Source organism: Colius striatus, chromosome 4 (genome assembly GCF_028858725.1).
Source record: "Colius striatus isolate bColStr4 chromosome 4, bColStr4.1.hap1, whole genome shotgun sequence".
Lineage (NCBI taxonomy): Eukaryota > Metazoa > Chordata > Aves > Coliiformes > Coliidae > Colius > Colius striatus.
Window position 1 is genome coordinate 97,000,533 of NC_084762.1, and position 18,182 is coordinate 97,018,714.

At 52.7% G+C, this 18,182-nt stretch overlaps 1 protein-coding gene across 12 annotated transcripts in view; it reads left to right on the top strand.

Annotated features, from left to right (window-relative positions):
- The window catches only part of SCRIB (scribble planar cell polarity protein), a 111,827-nt gene that overhangs the window by 12,403 nt on the left and 81,242 nt on the right, over positions 1 to 18,182 (top strand). For all 12 annotated transcript variants that reach the window (XM_061994588.1, XM_061994577.1, XM_061994579.1 and 9 more), the window contains exons 2-6: positions 10,998 to 11,115; positions 11,460 to 11,538; positions 12,766 to 12,855; positions 13,571 to 13,627; positions 17,291 to 17,354. In XM_061994588.1, the coding sequence (XP_061850572.1) occupies positions 10,998 to 11,115; positions 11,460 to 11,538; positions 12,766 to 12,855; positions 13,571 to 13,627; positions 17,291 to 17,354 (408 nt within the window). The remainder of the gene's footprint in view (positions 1 to 10,997; positions 11,116 to 11,459; positions 11,539 to 12,765; positions 12,856 to 13,570; positions 13,628 to 17,290; positions 17,355 to 18,182) is intronic.

The window sequence follows — 18,182 nt, forward strand, 5'->3', positions numbered from 1 at the left end:
TTTGTTCTGATCCTTTTATCCTTTGTCCTTCCTCCTTTTTCCATTTTCCACCTCTTGGCCTGGCTGAATGAGTGAGCAGGGGGAGGAGGCAAGGCTCTGCTAAGCATTGCTCTGCAGCAGAAAGGAAGCCCTTGGCGGTGGTGTCCAAATTCCCAGCATCGTTATCTGAGCACTGTGGTTCTCTAGGCTAACCTAATAGCTCCATTAACCTTTACTTCATGTCCCAGGGCTTTGCTGCAGCCTCAGTGCTAATGCTGGGAGCCTCACAGATACTGACATTGACAGTCAAAGAGGCAGGATTGAGGCTGTGGGGAAAGTACCAGTGCTGTCATACCAGCAAGCTGAAGAGACACAACTTAGTGGGAGGCATGCTAATTGCAGAGAGGAGGATGGAAACTCCTTCAGACGTTTTTCTAGGGCCTCTTACAAGAGACTGGGCTCACAAGAGCCCTTTATGGCTTTGCTGCGTATGTACACGCTGTGTGACTTTGCATGTGCTGGATTCTTGTGCTGGTGTTCACAAGGACCTTGACAGGCTGGACAAACAGGCCAGTGGCCATCTGATGGAGATCAGCAAGAGGAAATGCCAATTTCTGCACCTGGGGAGCAGCACCCTCCTGCAGCCATACAAGCAGGGACTGCCCACCCCAAAAGCAGCTTTGCAGAAACACTGTGGGTCATGATGGACCCTGATTTGGCCAGCATTGCTAGCAGATCAAGAGGTGATCCTTCCCCTCTGTTCTGCTGTGGTGAAACCACATCTGGAGGATTGTCCAGTGCTGCACTCCCCAGTGCAGTGCAGGGACACAAAAATGATTAAGAGACTGAGAAGAGGGGAGAGAGTTGGGACGGTTCAGCCTGGAGAAGGCTTAAGGGGAGTTTGCCAGCATATATATGATGTTAGGGAGCAAAGATGGAGCCAGACCCTTCTCAGTAGTGTGCAATGGCAGGACAAAATGTAATGGGCACAGTGCTTTTTGCTTGTGAGGTGGCTGGACACTGGAACATGTTGCCCAGTGAGGTTGCAGAGGGTCCACCCTTGGAGATACTGAAAGCCTGAGTGGACACAGCCCTGGGTAACCTGCTGTAGCTGACCCTGCTTTGAGCAGAGGTTGGAGCAGCTGACTTTAGAGGTCCCTTCCAGCAACACCACAGAATGGTCAAGGCTGGACCTGCCTCCATGAAGCAAATTGCCCTTTTCACAGAGTGGTGGGGTGTGCAGGGACCCCCAGAGCTGCTGCAGCCCCAGCCCCTGCTCCAGCAGCTGCCCCTGGCTCAGGGGGCACAGGAACATGTCCAACGGGTTGGAAACCTCCACACCCTCCCTGGGAAGCCTGGGCCAGGGCTCCCTCACTCTCACAGTAAACAAGTTTTTCCTCCTGTTGCAGTGGAACCTCCTGGCTGGTGCCTGTGGCCCCTTGTCCTGACACTGGGAGCTACAGAAGAAAGACCCACCCCATCCCATTTTTGAGTCAACTGCTGTATTTGCACATCTGCCTCCCTCACTCACTGTCCTGCTATGTGCTGCTTTACAGTTTGCAGGCATTGGCTTTCTAGAAACACACTGTAAGCCCAGTTTAGCTGGAAGCCCTGTGCCAATGTCCATAGGCAGTGAGGTGCCTGGCTGCAGCTGACAGAGCCTCTGTGAGAGGGCAGGGGTGGCTGGCTCCAGTCTCTCTTGCAGAGCAGGAGGTGGCCGATGCAGCCAGTTTTGGAGTTTCTCACATAATGAATGAGGAAGGGATACAGGGAACTGTCAGACTTCTGTTTCTACTCATGAGCTGGGCATCTCCCTCTGAGTTTTGGCCAGCAGCAGCTCCAGTGCCGCCCGTCTGCGTTGCTGGGGAGCAGTCGCAGCGTGCTGAGGATGTGTGGCCAGAAGCTCAGTTCTGCACCAGGTGGGTATTTCCTTCTTCCCGAGTTCACTCTGCTTTCCCATATCAGAGTTCACCACTGACCAAAGCTGGATCCTTGGCTTATAAATAAAGTGCAGGCAAAATGTTTCATCTGTGCTGTCATCTGTGGGACTGGGGATTTCTGTGCTTCTGCATCTTGCTGGGTGAGGTGTCAGGCGTCCTTGGGCTATCAGGAAGAAATATGTCCTCCATCCATGGGCCTCAGGATCGGTATGTGAGGCTCAGAACTCTCTCAATACACAGGTATTTCAGTTCCTCTGCAGGAGCCAAAGGTGAATCTGCCAAATGGGACCTGTGTTTGCTGCTACCAGTGTTTCTTGTTTCCATAAACAGGCTGAGCCTGTTATTGTTTCTCTGGAACCACAAAACCACAGTGGGCTGTTGGGAAATGTTCCTTGAGTAGGACTGACTAAGCATTGCAGAGGAGTTCTTTGTGCCCAGGATGGCTCTCTGCTTTGCTCTGTGCTCAGGGTGACTCTGCTTTGCTCTGTGCTCAGGGTGTCTCTGCTTTGCTCTGTGCTCAGGGTGTCTCTCTGCTTTGCTCTGTGCTCAGGGTGTCTCTGCTCTGTGCTCAGGGTGTCTCTGCTCTGTGCTCAGGGTGTCTCTCTGCTTTGGTCTGTGCTCAGGGTGACTCTGCTTTGCTCTATGCTCAGGGTGTCTCTGCTCTGTGCTCAGGGTGACTCTGCTTTGCTCTATGCTCAGGGTGTCTCTACTCTGTGCTCAGGGTGTCTCTGCTCTGTGCTCAGGGTGTCTCTGCTTTGCTCTGTGCTCAGGGTGTCTCTGCTTTGCTCTGTGCTCAGGGTGACTCTGCTTTGCTCTGTGCTCAGGGTGTCTCTCTGCTTTGCTCTGTGCTCAGGGTGTCTCTGCTCTGTGCTCAGGGTGTCTCTGCTCTGTGCTCAGGGTGTCTCTCTGCTTTGCTCTGTGCTCAGGGTGTCTCTCTGCTTTGCTCTGTGCTCAGGGTGTCTCTGCTCTGTGCTCAGGGTGTCTCTCTGCTTTGCTCTGTGCTCAGGGTGTCTCTCTGCTTTGCTCTGTGCTCAGGGTGTCTCTGCTCTGTGCTCAGGGTGTCTCTCTGCTTTGCTCTGTGCTCAGGGTGTCTCTCTGCTCTGTGCTCAGGGTGTCTCTGCTTTGCTCTGTGCTCAGGGTGTCTCTCTGCTCTGTGCTCAGGGTGTCTCTGCTTTGCTCTGTGCTCAGGGTGTCTCTCTGCTTTGCTCTGTGCTCAGGGTGTCTCTGCTTTGCTCTGTGCTCAGGGTGTCTCTCTGCTTTGCTGGCTCCAAGATCTGGATCTGGTGCTGACATCTCTTTCCCTTTACAGTGATAGTTTTGTCTGTCATTGCAGTGATTCTGCTCTGTTGGCCTTATATTTTTCTCTTATAAAATTGCTCCAAAAGCAAAATGATCTGAATCAAGAGACCCATTAATAATGACACTGGGGTTTCATCCTTTCTCACTTCAGCGTGTATCGGTAATTCAGTACTGAAGTGAATCTTCTGAAGATGCTGAGGCATCAGTTGTTCCAGTTTCATTGTGGTGAGCTGGACCTAGCTGACAAGCTAGTGTCATGTACTCCAGCAGGAGCAGAATCCATAGCTCCTTCAGCTTACCTGGAGTTTTTTGGGAAGGCAGCCCACTGATCGTGGGTATCTGTCAATGATGATGAACTCGTGTAACGCACGTGAGCGCAGCTTCCAAGTGACTGATGTGGTTCAGCTGTGGAAGGCTTGTCGCTCTGAAGGGTCTCCCAACCTTCTGATGGTTCTCTTCCACCATTTGTGTTGGTTGCACAGTTCAGTATTTGCCTGTCAACGGCAAAAAGGGACATTTGAGGCTTTTTATTTGGTTATGCAAATGGGCCTGTGAGTTTGACTTCACGTGGCAGGTACCGTGGTGGGCAGCTTTTCTGTGCCATACACAGGCACCTTACCTCCACTCATCCTGTTGGATGCTGTGCTGGAGGTGCTCAGCTTTCATCCTTGGTTGGTGTGTGGCACACAGGCTGGGATGAGGATTTACAAGGGCACCCCAAGGCCAGGCAGCTCCAGGCTGGGGCAGAGGGGCTGGAAGCTGCTGCAGGGAAAGGGCCTGGGGGGGTTGGTGCCAGGGGCTGAACAGGAGCCAGCAGCGTGCCCAGGGGGGCAAGAAGGCCAGTGGCAGCCTGGCTGGGCTCAGCAGTGGGGTGGCAGCAGCCCCAGGGCAGGGATTGTCCCCTGTGCTGGGCCCTGGGGAGGCTGCAGCTCCAGGGGTGTCAGCCCCTGTGCCAGACTGCCCAGGGAGCTGGGGCAGTGCCCAGCCCTGGAGACGTTTAAAACACTCAGAGATGAGGTGCTGAGGGCTGTGGGTCAGTGTGGAGGCCGTGGCAGCGTGAGTTACTGGTTGGACTCAGTGAGCTTACCGATGTTTTCCAACTAATGATTCTGTGATTAGGTCACACCAACGGGTGTGAGGTCAGGAGAGAGTCTGTCAGATGGAGGGGGCTGAAGTTTGCTGTGAGGGGACAGGCTGTGGGAGCAGGACGGCCTCAGCCTGGGGAAGATGCTGCTTCAGAGGGACTCGGAGGGGTTGCTGGTGCGTGCAGGGACGTCACCGGGGAGACAAGCACGAGAGGCACAGGGACAAGCGTGAGAGGCACAGGGCATGCATCAGTAACTGGCTGGTTCTGTCTGGGTACAGGGAATCTTTTCACTGTGAGGATGATCAATTGGCCCAGAGGGTTTGTGCATCCTCCATTGTTGGAGGTTTGGAAAGACTTGACTAGACAAAAGCCTGAGCAGCCTGGTCTGACTTCATAGCTGACCCTGCTTTGAGCAGGGGGTTGCACTGGAGATCTCCCGAGGTTCCTTCCAGCCTGAGCTGTTTCATGGCTCAGTGGAAGAGGTCTGTGATACACAAAGGGTTAGAGGGACGTTACTTCCCGGTCCCTTTTGAGTGAGAAATCCTTGGAGCTAGTTTGTGTTTATTTTTAGAGGCTGAGGTAATTGAATGTTGTTTCAGCAGTTATGGGTAACTCTGGAATGACCTCACATGCTTGCCTGAAACGTGCTGCAGAGCCTGTGCTTCACCTGTTTTTGTGTCTCTCTTGCCGTGCTAGAGCTCTGTGGGGTGTTTCTTGCCTCCTGGCTTAGAGTGCCTTCAGGCTCTTTATACCTTCCACTGATGTCCCAGCCAGCCGGTGCATTAGTGAGAGCAATGGCCTGTGTGTTTCCCATCTGTTACCCTGCACTTGCCCTGCTCCAGAGACTGTAAGAGTTTATGCCCCCTGATTCTTACTTCAAAGACAACTTTGCAGTTGCTTTCCATCTTGACCATCCTGTGACCACTCATATCCTTCAACAGCAGAGTGTGTTTATACAGTGTTCTAACTTACACAGGCTTTTCCCCCTAGTGACCCAGCTATACTGTTACCACATTTGTGCACCTCCCCATCTTTGCCTTCACCCGTTCTCAGGGCTTTTTGGCAATAGCTTCATCATAGCCTGAGCTGACTGAATTGCTGGGTGCCAGAGGCTTTTCATACCAGCCCATGTTTGCTCTGTGTGATCTTTAGGCTTCTGGTGTGCCAGGAAACAGTGAAAGATTGCTGCTTATTGTTTTTCCATCAGATTTCTCTGTTTTATCTTGTACCAGTCTCATTTGGACACTGAAAGGTCGAGGTCACACAGATTTGGTGGATTTTATGTTTTCCAAGTCAGAAGATCTTGGAGTTGTGTATGTTTTATCTTAGTAGGACTGGGTGATGTGTGCAGGTCCCTTCTAACCCCTGCCGTGCTGTGTCTGTGTGTGTGAGAGACATTCAGTGTCGTGCTAAATGTGTGGCTCCGCGAAACAGGATTAACGTTGATTAGAAGGAGAGATAATTGCCAGTCTCCAAAGAGACATTTGCTGCAGTTTTCACTCTTAGTGGCACTTTAAAAATGGATTTATTCTCCGTTCCCAGTGTCACGAATGAATCTCTGCTGCAGCCTTGCTTTGTGGATTTGGCTGTTTGGACTCTGAGTGGAAACACCCAGCTCACAAAATACTCCCCTGCACCTTACGTGCATGGCAGTAGATCCGGGGTTTGCAGTCTGTTTGCCATAGGGTTTGCAGGCTTACCGGGCCTTGGTGGTGACCAGTTGCCATATTTTAGCTGTGTTCCCTGTAGAGCTCGGGGCCGGCTTTGGCTGCCTGCTGGCTCTCTCCCAGCTTTGCTGGCAGAAGCGTCGGCGCGTCCGTTCTGTGCTCCGAGTGCTCCTTCCCGCAGACAGTCCTGTCTCGGCACAGCAGCTAACAACCTGTGCCTGCTGGTTTGCTTCAGCAGGGCTGCTCTGCCTTTGTGTTTCGATGGTGCAATGGCACTTAGGTCTACTGGTGTGGTTGTGGAAAGACTGGTGTGCTCTGCTGGCAAAACTGCTTGTGCTGCTGTAGTAAAGACGTTCACAGAGTCTCAGTGGCTGGAAGGGACCTGGAAAGCTCCTCCAGTCTTGACCCCCCTGCCAGAGTACACCTAGAGCAGGGCACACAGGGACTCATCCAGCTGGGTTGGGATGTCTCCAGAGAAGGAGCCTCCACAGCCCATCTGGGCAGCCCCTGCCAGTGCTCCCTCACCTCAGCAGGGAACAAATTGCACCTTGTGTCTCTTTGGAACCTCTTCTGTTGCAGCTTGGCTCCGTTGCCCCCTGTCCCATCATTGGCCATCCCTGAGCACAGCCTGGCTCCAGCCTCCTCACACCCACCCTTGATGGATTTGTAGACATTAATGAGGTCACCCCTCAGCCTCCTCTTCTCCAAGCTAAAATTCATGAGCAAAGCAGTCTGCCAAGGGCAAACACAGACCCGGGGATGTGTCTGTGCTTCAGCCTGCACCATTTCATTGACACAGGCCTGTTGGTAAGGGGTTAATGATGAGGGGGAAGTGGCTGGTACCCAACAATTAAACGAGGAGGTTCTGCTAATCAGAGTAGACGTGGTGGCTTAGAGTTCTGCTTAACCTTCCTCTGGCTTTGTTTTCCAGTATAAAATCTGAATCCTTGCGTGGGAGCACCAGCTCTGCTCTGGGGTTCTGTCACCTCCACTGATGACTTTTGACTAACTTGAATTTTTGTGACATCAAAATACTTCATTCTAGTCCAATTACCTGAGTCTTAAGAAGAGGGATGTGCTGCTTTTTTGTCCTGCTGTTTGCTGCATGGAAGGTGGTGCCTGGCTCTGGTGATGGTGTCTCAGCACTGTGAGGTTTTGGTGTTTATTGGTGGAAAAAAGCTGGTGGAGAACAAAAAACCCCTGTTTAACTGACAGTAAAAACTGGCACACAAAGTAAGATGGTTTTGTACGTTATATTTAGTAGATGTCTCCCTAAAGCAGAGTTAATTGGATGGAAAGAACTGTGAGATGGTCACGACAGCCTGGTCATGAGGCTTGGTCTGCGCTTGGCTTCGCAGGCACGTCTGTGTGCATGGAGGGGCTGGATGCTTCCAGGAGGGTCCTTGTTCTGTTAAATGGCAATAAACTGCGTGGATGCAGCTGCTGTGCCAGGGAGGTTTTATGTTGGTTCGATTTGGATGGCCCAGCTAAGAAAGCAAGACTTCCCAGCAGGCAGGACTGCAGCCCGTGTTCACAGCTACCAGTCCTCCCCATGGATAGTTAGCTTTTAGATCTACTGTGTCAACAAATACTTACCATATACACCATATACAGAGAGCGTGATTTTGTGCTAAAATGTATAAAAAAGAAGCCTTCTTGTCTCTCCTGGGACTGCCTAAAACCTGGAGGCAGAAGTGCTGAACGTTTGGACTGTAGATGTTCTGCTCCTCTGTTGTTTTCCAGCTTGTAGACTCCAGCAGGTCAACACAATGCCGTGCCTGGAATTTCCTTGCATTCTATAATTAGGAGAAGGATCTAGGAAACAATAGCAAATCAAGCCTCTCAAACTGCTGCTCTGGCTTGAACCTTTGTTGTCATTTAGACTTTCACCTACTTCCTTTCTTGTTAAACTGATCTGCATTAGATAAACTGAATTACAAAGAACTGGTCAGTGTCAGGAGGACTTGGCTTTCTTTTCCCCTTTTTTCTTCTTTTTTTACTTATTATGGTTTCCTGTGCTGTTTCAGGATGTCAGGAGTATGAATTCCATACCAGTGCTGTTCACCTCAGAACGCTTCTGCCTTGCAGGTGGGGTATGGTGTGGAAGTTCAGCAACCTCAGCATGGCCAAGCCAGTGACACATTCTGCAGTCATAGAATCAGAGTTGTTTGGGCTGGAAAAGCCCTTTGAGCTGCTGCAGCCCAAGCCCTCCCCTCACCCTGCCAAGACCACCACTGACCCCTCAGCAGCTCAGCCCCACGGCTCTGGGACCCCTCCAGGGCTGGGCACTGCCCCAGCTCCCTGGGCAGCCTGGCACAGGGGCTGACACCCCTCTCAGGGAAACAGCTCAGCCTCAGCTCCAGCCTCAGCCTCCCCTGGGGCAGCCTGAGCCCCTTTCCTCTTGTCTCATCACTTGTGACTTGGGAGCAGACCCCTCCTCTTGCTACAGCCTCCTGTGAGGGAGCTGCAGAGAGCTCCTGTCTGCCCTCAGCCTCCCCTTCTCCACAGTAAATAACCCCAGAAGCCAGGAACAAACTCGGGTACGTGAAGTGACATGCAGCAGCCCCTTCTCCTCCGTGTCACCAGCCTGCCTGTCCTAAGCCACAGGCAGAGAGGGCGTTACAGTGAGCAGCAGAAGATGTAACTGTGGGATTACTTAGAGATCAGAAAAAGACATCCAGAGTCTGGGCTGCTAACACAGACCACACTGAGAAGGATCAAACAAGGATTTGAGGCCTGAATCTTCTTTCTCAGGTGCCTTTCCAGTAACCCATCTGCATAAACGGTTGCTGAAGCAGACTCCCTAGGAGTAGTTGTGGGGGTCCTGAGGTTTGTTCAGGGGTGGTGGGACATCCACAGCTGTGGCTTGTAACACTGCAGAGAGCAGCAATACAGACCAGAAAAGCCAAGGGGTAAAGAATGAAAAGGCAATAAACAACAGAACCATGGCGAGATACACAGGCCACAAAAAGAGCATCTCACCCCACCAGAAGGCACGAGGAGCAGGTCTAATGGTGTAACTTCTCTGCTGCAGACCAAAACCTCTGCAGCCTCCCGCAGCAACATCTCAGCCAGGATGCACTGCTGGGTACACATCTGATGGATGGGCCATATTGAAATGTAGTTGATGCGAGAGATTGAGATTGGAGCTGAGGCAGAACTGTTTCCCTGAGAGGGGTGTGAGCCCCTGTGCCAGGCTGCCCAGGGAGCTGGGGGAGTGCCCAGCCCTGGAGGGATCCCAGAGCCGTGGGGCTGAGCTGCTGAGGGCTGTGGTCAGTGGTGGCTGTGGCACTGTGAGGGGTCAGGGTTGGACTGCAGCAGCTCAAAGGGCTTTTCCAACCCAGACAACTGTGATTCATTGCTGCCTTCCTTTGTGTTGTGGTTTGAGTTATGAGCTTCGTAAGGTCTGGCCATCTAAGACTCACAAACTGTTGGAGGTGACTTGGAGCACTTGTCTGCACTGTGGCAGAACCCAGATCAGAGATGCAGCGTTCCTGTGTGTGTGCAGCAGCCTCTGCCTTTACCTGCTTGTGGGTTACAGGTAGACTCCTTAAACCCGTCTCCTTTTCTGCAGCAGCCCGTGCTGGGTGTTTGTTTTTCCCAGGCACTCTGAAGCGATCCAGGAAATGCACAGCCTTGGTTTCCATCCTGTCCAGTATCCCATGTCCGACAATAGTTGGAGGCAGCTGCCAGATTTGTTCAGTTGGTAATTATAGTAGGTTGTGTTTAGTAAACTTCCTGAGGGTCTGTTGATGTCTAGAGAGAGTGTGATTGATGCATCTTGTCATTTACCATTTGTAGCTGATGTAATGGGCTTCTGAGAGCAAGAGGAGGAGTGAAGCTGGATGGTTTTAGACCAGGACACCTCTGGAGGTCCCTTCAGTCAACATCCTATGACTGGTCTTCCTAGAAAGGGATGTTTTTCCCTCCTGTTGTAGTTTAAGCAGCATCTAAGCACCACACAGCCTCTTGCTGCTCCCCATCTCACAGTGGCGCGGGGAGCAGAACCAGGGGACACAAAACTCATGGGTTGAGGTAAGAACAGCTTAAAACAAGAAATGAAATACAATGATAACAGCAGTGAAAAGGTATATAACAAAGAGAGAAATAAAGCCCAAGAGCAGAGGAGTGCTGCCCAGTGCAGTTGCTCGCTGATGCCCCAGCAGGGATCGGCCCCTCGCCAGCAGCTGCCCCCAGTTTCCATCCTGGGCGTGATGTCCTAAGGTGTGGAGCAGCCCTTTGGCTAGTTCAGGTCAGCTGTCCTGGCCGTGCTTCTTGTGCACCTCTTTGCTGAAGCTGGAAAGTCCTTCCCTGAAGATAAGAGCTACTTAGCAACAGCCAAAGCAGCCCTGTGTTATCAACCTGAATCCAAACCCCAGCACTCGACCAGCTGCTAGGGAAAAGATTAACTCTCTCTCGGCCAAAACCAGGACACCCTCTCTAATTCTTCGTTACTTGGGCCCTACAGATGGTTTGCCGCCTCCTTTTCCAGCACAGACGCTTTTCCCTGTTGGTGTAGGGACCTGTCACAAATCTGCTGTACAGCAGGTGTGTGTGACAGCGGGAACAAGGCTTTGGTCTGAAAGTCCCTTTGTGTTTCTCCTTGGTTGGCTTCTCTGGACCAGACTCACGAGCACTGTAGTGTCTGCTGGCAGGCTCTACCTGACGTCCCCATGATGCTAGTGTGGGAGTGCTTAGATGTCTTGGGAAACAGGGAACATCCATTTTGTGCCCTGCAAGGGAGGGAGCAGAGCAGCGGGCTCACGTGGTTCGCTTGACATCTCTGAGCTCATTAAATGCCTTTCTCCTTTCACACCTGACTCCTGCAGACCTTAATCGGGGTTCTCATCTGTGCAGCAACTGCACTTCGAGGACCTGCCCGGGACAGAGGCTGTGCGAGGAGGCAGCCCCAGGGGAGGCAGCCCCAGGGGAGGCAGCCCCAGGGATGGCTGCTCAGGTTTGCCCTGAGGTGAGGAGTTTCCCGCAGAACCGGGGCTGACCCGCTGCTGTTCTCTCCCGTCGCAGCCTTTCTTCCGCCTTCTGAACCTGCGCAAGCTGGGTCTGAGTGACAATGAAATCCAGAGGCTTCCCCCCGAGGTCGCCAACTTCATGCAGCTGGTGGAGCTGGACATCTCGCGCAACGGTAAGGCCCCAGCGGCCCGTGCCGGCTGCCCCCCAGCCCTGCTGCCCCCCAGCCCTGCTGCCCCCCAGCCCTGCTGCCCCCCGGGCCGGCTGCCCCCCAGCCCTGCTGCCCCCCAGCCCTGCTGCCCCCCAGCCCTGCTGCCCCCCAGCCCTGCTGCCCGCTGCTGAGGCGCTGCCCCGTGCACGCCTGTTCTGGAACAGGCAGGACCCCAGCACGGTTCTGCAGGGTGACCTCCCCCGGCTCCTGAGCTACCATAGACGTGTGTCTTAGGCTGTCACCAGTGCCTGGTGTCCCACTTTCCTCCTCTCAAGCCGGTTTGGTTTTCTTTCGTGTGTTTTTTCCAGACATTCCAGAAATTCCTGAAAGCATCAAATTCTGCAAGTCCTTGGAAATCGCTGACTTCAGTGGGAATCCTCTCTCCAGGTAGGAAGGCACGTGCAGCCCTTTCATCCAGCTGAGACTGAGCTGGAAGTTCCTCGCTCTCCCTCGCTTTCTCTGGTCTTTATCCTGTAATTGTCCTCCCTTGAAGTCAAGGCCAAGCATCACCTTGCTTTTGCCCAGACCCGCAGGAGTCTCCCCTCCTGACAGATGGAACCTTCAGCGTAGGGAAGGGCTGGTGTGTTCTCCCTCTCCTAGGGGAGTATGGCTTGGATTGATGAGCCTTTAGTGACACTGCTGTGAATGGTGAGGGCTTCTGTCCTCTTGGAATAAGCTTGTTACTCCTGAACCCTTCAGGCTGGAGCACAAACCAGAAGGGATGTGGGCTCATGCTACAGAGGAGTAGAGAAAGGCATGCATGCTGTGCCCTGCTGTCTGTCAGTCCTCTTTGCTGTCTTCTCCTTTGTGATGTAGGGTGGCTGGCCTTTGAGCTCTCATCTGTTGGTTTTCCTGATCCCTCAGTGCCCAGAGCTGTGTCCAGGAATGGGGCTCTCCCTCGTCTCTTGTGTCTCCGCAGCTCTGGGTCCGTAGTGGTTTGGGATTCCAGTGTGCCTGGGTGAGCTGTCTGCAGGTCCCTGTGGGTGCCAGCCTGGCTCCAGCTGCCTCCTGCTCTTTGTGCTGGGAGCCGGCGCTGCCCCAGCCGCCCTTTAAATAGATTTAGCTCTCTGGTTCCCTCTTGTGTGAGCCGCTGCCGGAGCGGGACAAGCGTCTCTGTGGGCCAGAGCTGCAGGATGTGTGTTGAAGCAGTGGGGCAGGAAAGCTCCAGGAACCGCCTGTGAGCAGCAAAGGGTTTCCTCTTGCACAGGTCTTTCCGTGCTCTGTTGCACCTTGGAGCTGTTTGGCCCTGGGGAATGCTGCAGTGTCATCTGCAGAAATGCTCTTAGATGGGCACTTGGGTTACTTGGGAGCCCTCCCTGCTTACCAGTTTAAATGATCACGTGGCACAGTTTAATCTGGGATTCGTGCCTGAGTACTGCAGAGCCCAATTCGTACACTGGGCCATGTAGGGACTGGTGCAAGGGAGCGTTGTTGCCTTGGAAATGGGGCACATCCTGGATCAGGAGCTAGACTCAGAGTTGGTTCCTGCTCTTCTCCTTTCCACGTGTTGATACTGATGGGGATGAGACTGGCTTTGGGGGGGCTCAAGTGAGGAATGTAGGGCTTGTTTTGTGCACAGCATTAATGGTGTTTTGTTTTGTCCTGCTCTCCCAGGCTTCCAGAGGGCTTCACACAGCTTCGGAACCTTGGCCATTTGGCCTTGAATGACGTGTCCCTTCAGAGCCTCCCCAGTGACATTGGGAAGTGAGTATCCCCCTGTTCCTCACAGTGGGCAGGGGGGTTGGGGTAGGGACACGGTGCTGTTGGGGTGCTGGCACTAGCAGGACTCGGAGGGGAGGAGTGTGCCACCTCAGTTCCAGCTTGCCACTGTACTGAGCAGAGGCGTGAGCACCTCCAAGCACTATCCTTGTTAAACACAACCTTCTTAAAAAGGTTCCTTTCCTGGCCACAGCTGCTTCTCCTCCTCTGAGGTCTGTGGCACAGGCAAGGAGCGCACCCAGGCCTCTCCAGTCCTCTGTGTTCCCTCGTTTTACGAGTGCCCCTTTGTCCCTTTCCGAGCAGGTGAGGTCTGTTCCGTGGTGGTGAAATGACCGATGCCGCCAGCAAATGGCCAAGGCAAAGCCCGCGGGGCTTTGTCCGTGGGGCGCAGCGGCTCTCCCGTGGCGTTTGGCTTTCTGCACATGAGGGATGTTATGTTTTTGGGCAGCCAGTCCTGTCTGTGGCCTCACGTTTCCTTGTCCTGAGTTTGGGCACGGTGTTGTTTCCCCATGACCTCGCAGTGAGCAGTCACCTCCATCAGGAGTCCTTCACTGTCCCCGCTCGTTTCCCCTCTCCCACCATCTCCATTCCCCGCACACGCCGCCCAGGGTGGTCCCAAGGGAGGGGATGTGACCATCTCCTGCTGTCCCCGAAGCCCTATTCAGTGAATCTGGCTTTCTCGCTCCCTTTTCTCTTGCAGTTTGGCAAACCTGGTGACTTTGGAGCTACGTGAGAACCTGCTAAAGACTCTCCCCACGTGAGTGTCTGTCTGGCGGCTTCAGAAGTCTCCTGCCTGATTGTTCTTACTGATTCCTCAGAGACTTGTTGTTTCTGTAGTCCAGTCTCTAGCACTTTGCTTGGGAGGGCTCCAGGCTTTGCATAAATTAGCTGCATCGTGCTGGATTGCGGTATTGGGGTGAGGAGACAGAGAGTTGGTGCAGGGCTTAAGACCAGGGAAGGGTGTTCAGAGTCTCTATTCAGCCTCTTTGTCGGGATTGATTCGAAACAGACAGGGCTCAGCAAGGAAGCTGCTGGAAGTGGTGAGAACTGTTTTGTCCTGGAGAGGTGGAGCAGATGAGGGATTCTTTTGAAACAAGAGACAGAAGCGTAGTGGTGCTGGGTGTAGGAGGAACTCTGCTCAGAGTGTGGGGAGCAGCAGAATACGGCTGGAGATACGTTTTGCTTCTGACATCTTCCTTTTCTTGGGTGTCCCTTGTGATTGTTTTAGTTGAGCACTTTGTGGGAATAGGTGGGATAACTGGCTTTGCTGCAGCAGGCAAAATACAGTCCAGCAAGTGAGAAGAGGTAAGTATTGTAAATGCTTCGGAGAGTTAGGGACAGAGATGGATCCCTGGTAGAGGGTCTGTTCGGTACGGCTGGTGCCATGGACAGGATGTGGAGAACTCCTGAGTCTGTACATTAACCTCTGCTTTGTTAAGCCCATGGGAGTTGTTGGGTTTTCTAACCTATATTAGCTCTGTCAGCTTGTTTTCTGCCTGCTTACCCATCCAACTGATGATTCCCCCAGCCTCCCATGACTGTGTGTTGGAAGGGGTTCTACCTGGCTTCCTTTCAAACAGTTGTGGCTGGGAGCCACACAGACTCCTCAGTGAAGGTATGAAGCGTGCAACTGTTGTCCCCTTTCCTCAGTGCCCTCTCACTACTCATGGCAAGTATTCAATTTGCCTACCTGCACCTTCCCCTCTTGCTCCTCTGCTTCATTTTAAAAAGAGGGCAAAGGAAGCATCTGGTGCTTCAGGCAAGGATTTTGAGACTCCAGGAAGTCAGGGCTTTAGTGTTGCTTCTTCTGAGATGGCCATGCTTCCTTCCCTGTGAGACGTTGCTTTGACTCAGGCACAGGCACTCCCTGATGGTTATTTTCTTGTGGGACCTGCAAGTACAGGCTCTACATGGCATCAGTTATATTTGCCTCTAGAATTCACGTGTCAGCTTTGACCCAGAAGACAAGGCACTTCCAAAAAGGAGCTGAAAGAATCTGCCCTGGTCGTCTCCCAGGCTTCACATGTGGTGACTGCACAGTGTAGGAGCACAGTTCAAATTCACACTCTCGTCTCTCATGCCAAAGGCAGTGAATCTTTTCTGCACACAAGTTGTCAGCATTAACAGCTTGTCACAGAACGGAGGTATTGAGAGCCCAGCTGAAATGGCCCCACGTGGCACGTGGCCACAAGGGAAAGCCACAGCTGCTTGTGCCAGGCTGAGAACAGGCAAGCGGGAGAAGTTTGGTCCTGCAGGTGGGAGCCACTGCTGTCTGTTCCATGTGTTGTGTACAGACAGGTACCAGCACTGTGACACACCATGAACAGAGAGCTGAAATAGCTGCACCCAAAGCTGGGCTTTCAGACTGCAATGAAGAGTGCTCCCAGTGGCTTTTCTCCACTAGGAAACAGCAGGTGTCTGGAGTTGGAGAAATCAATCTGTGACCAAACCTATCTGGTTTCTGGGGAGATCTCTTCATGCCCAGTGCTCCCTTGTTTCCCTGCGTTAGATCTGTAGCAAGATGCTTGTAGCGTGCAAGGAGTTCTGTTGGCTTTTTTCTTCTCTGACAGGTAAGTCCAGGCTTGATATTCTGCAGTGCAATTCCAGCTTCTTTTCATCTCCCCCCTGTTCCCCAAATGCTACTTTTAGATGGTTTCCAAAAAGTAGAAAGAGGATCTTGAAGGCCAAGACCTCCATCAGGTCTGTTGGTCAAATAGAAGATCGAAGGCCACAGAAATTCCAGTGGTAGTGTCAGGTACTCTGCAGCTCTTGCACTTAGTCTGGCAGCAAACTGTGCCCAGGAATGGCTGTAAACAGGTCCAAGTGATCTTGCCAAAGAGTTGAATGGCCTGCTGAAGTGGATGATGCTTTCACTCTTCAAGGTTACTGAGCCCAGAAGGTCAATGGGCTTCAGCAGTGTGGGTTTGTGACTGCATATTGCACCAGAGTGCTTTTGGGTTTTGTTGTTGCTGAGCTCCATTAAAGAACCAGCTTGCAGTGACATCTCCCTGTCAAAATCTAGTTTCATTGTTTAGTCTGCTGTCAACTGAGTTCTGAAACAGTTCCTGTTGTACAGCTGGTGGTCAGTTCTCCTCTCCCCCACGCAGGTGGGGTGCAGCTCACCAGTAATCTGGGAAGGATAGCTCTTGTGGATGTGTTGTCATGGGGTAGTGGGGAGTGATCTGTACTGGGACAGTTTGCCAGACCTCAGTCATCTGCACTGATTCCACACCTCACTTGTCCCTCTTTGGGGAATTTAAGCTGTGGAGGTGCAAAGGGACAGCCGAGGCCGCTTCACCCGTCAGTGAAGTCAGATATACAGGAACGAGAGGCTCCTGTACAAGAGTCCTTTTGATGATCCTGTTGATAAACGTGTGCTCGAGTTCAGGTGATAGCTCAAAATCCGGCACTGCACAAGGTAAGCACTCGCTTTTCCTGTGCAGTCTGGGTGTCTTTACAGCCTGCCTCAGGCAAGGCCCATCTCACAGGCTGGCAGTCCCCAGCTCCCTTATCTGGGTGATGTTGAGAGGTATAGCTCCATTTCCAGAGGAAAGTGGTGGTTTATGCGTTAGGACAATTCCTGCAAAGAAAACAAAGCGAGCTGAAGGCTCTCTGTGCTGAGGATGTGGGCAGGGCTGGGGTGGCACAGACAGCAACCCCTGTTTGGGGAGCTGGAGTTGATGGGGCAGGACTGAGAGCTGAGGACACCTGAGCCCTGTCAGTTTTGTGGGTTGCAGACTGCAGCCCATTGTATCACCAGGCTGTCAGGGCTTTGGGCACTCGGGACACATCCTGGGACCACCAGTGCCGACAGGCTTTGGTTTCTGTGAAGGCTTCTCGCAGTGTCTTGCCTTAGTGAGCTTCTTGTTTGTACATCTGTGACCCCGTGCTGAGACATCATGCCACTGTCGTCTTTCCCTTTCTCTTAAACAGCGTGGGCATCCCATCTGGGGAAACTAAGGCTGTTGAGTTTGTTGTTCCTGCCTCTCCCTGCAGCTCTGCTCCCCATTTCTCCCAGTATGTGTTGTCCTCTGCTGACTGTCTCCTGTTACCTGTTCATCTGTGCCCAGGTCTCCACTTTGCTACAAAAATGGGCAGCAAAGTTAAGGTGTGGCCTGCCATCTGTCCTGGTTTTGCTCAGAGGATGCTGTGGTGGAAGGGGAAGAAGGCAAATTGGTGGCAGAGTGGAAACTGTCTGCTTTGGGACTGGTGCTGCACAACCCAATTCCCTGGTGCGGGTTGTCTGGCCTGGGGAAGGGTGACAAGCCCTGAACTGCTTGGTTCAGAGGGACTGTGAAGAAGGTCAGGATTGCCCCAGCTGGGTTAGGAGTTGTTAGAAGTGCTGTAATGTGTGATGTGTGTCCCAGATGCTAACCTTCTTTCTTTTTTCCCCCTCCCTCTCCTCTCCCTGTTCTTGCAGTTCACTCTCCTTCCTTGTCAAGTTAGAACAGTTGGATCTTGGTGGCAATGACCTGGAAGTACTGGTAGGTGAGGGGTGATGGGGAGGGAAGGTGGGTGGTCAGTAGGGACAGAACCCTGTACCTCTGTTTTTCGCCTGAAATGCAAAGAAATAGACCCGCAGGTTGCTGGGGGAGATGACGATCTGCCCGCTGCAGCCCAGCCGTTGTTCTAGCACAATGTTTTCTTCACGTCTTGGCCTTTGTGTCTTGCTTCCTGCAGTCCTCATGCATCACTTTCTTTGCTCTTTCCAAGCACTTTTGCTCTAGGCTGGTAATTGTTGCTATCTAGCTGCCTAAGGATCTTTCCTTTCCAGTGAGGCTCTCTGGTTCTTCCTTTCCCTCCTGTGCTGTGCTGCCCCAGCTGCTGTTTTTCACTTCTGCTAGGCCAGCTTTTCTGCCTTTCTCCCTTCTGATTTGACTCCTCTGCTGCCAAGTGCAGGAGCGTTCCAGGATGTTCCTGGCAGTGAAGTCAGCCAAGCGTGGGGTGCGTGTCCTCTGAGCATCAGCATCCTGAGGACTTGTGCACAGCCGCAATTCAGCTTGTCTTGGCATTCACAGACATCCAGAGATATCCTTTACTCATGCAGCTATGGATTAAGCTGTTACTGAAGCCTGCTGGTAACATCCTGGGAAGCTTTTTGGCAGAAACCCATCTAAATTGTGAGGCAAAGGAGTTTGTGCAGCTGGCAGTGCAGAAGGCTGCAGCTCCCTTGTGAGAGCAGTTGTCTGCCACCTGAGCTGACTCCAGCAGTGCATGATCCCCCCAGCGCCAGCAGAGGTGTGGGCTGTTGGGGGAGTGATCCCTCCAACGTGTCTGCCTTTGTAGATGGAGCTGCTCTCTCACCTTCACTT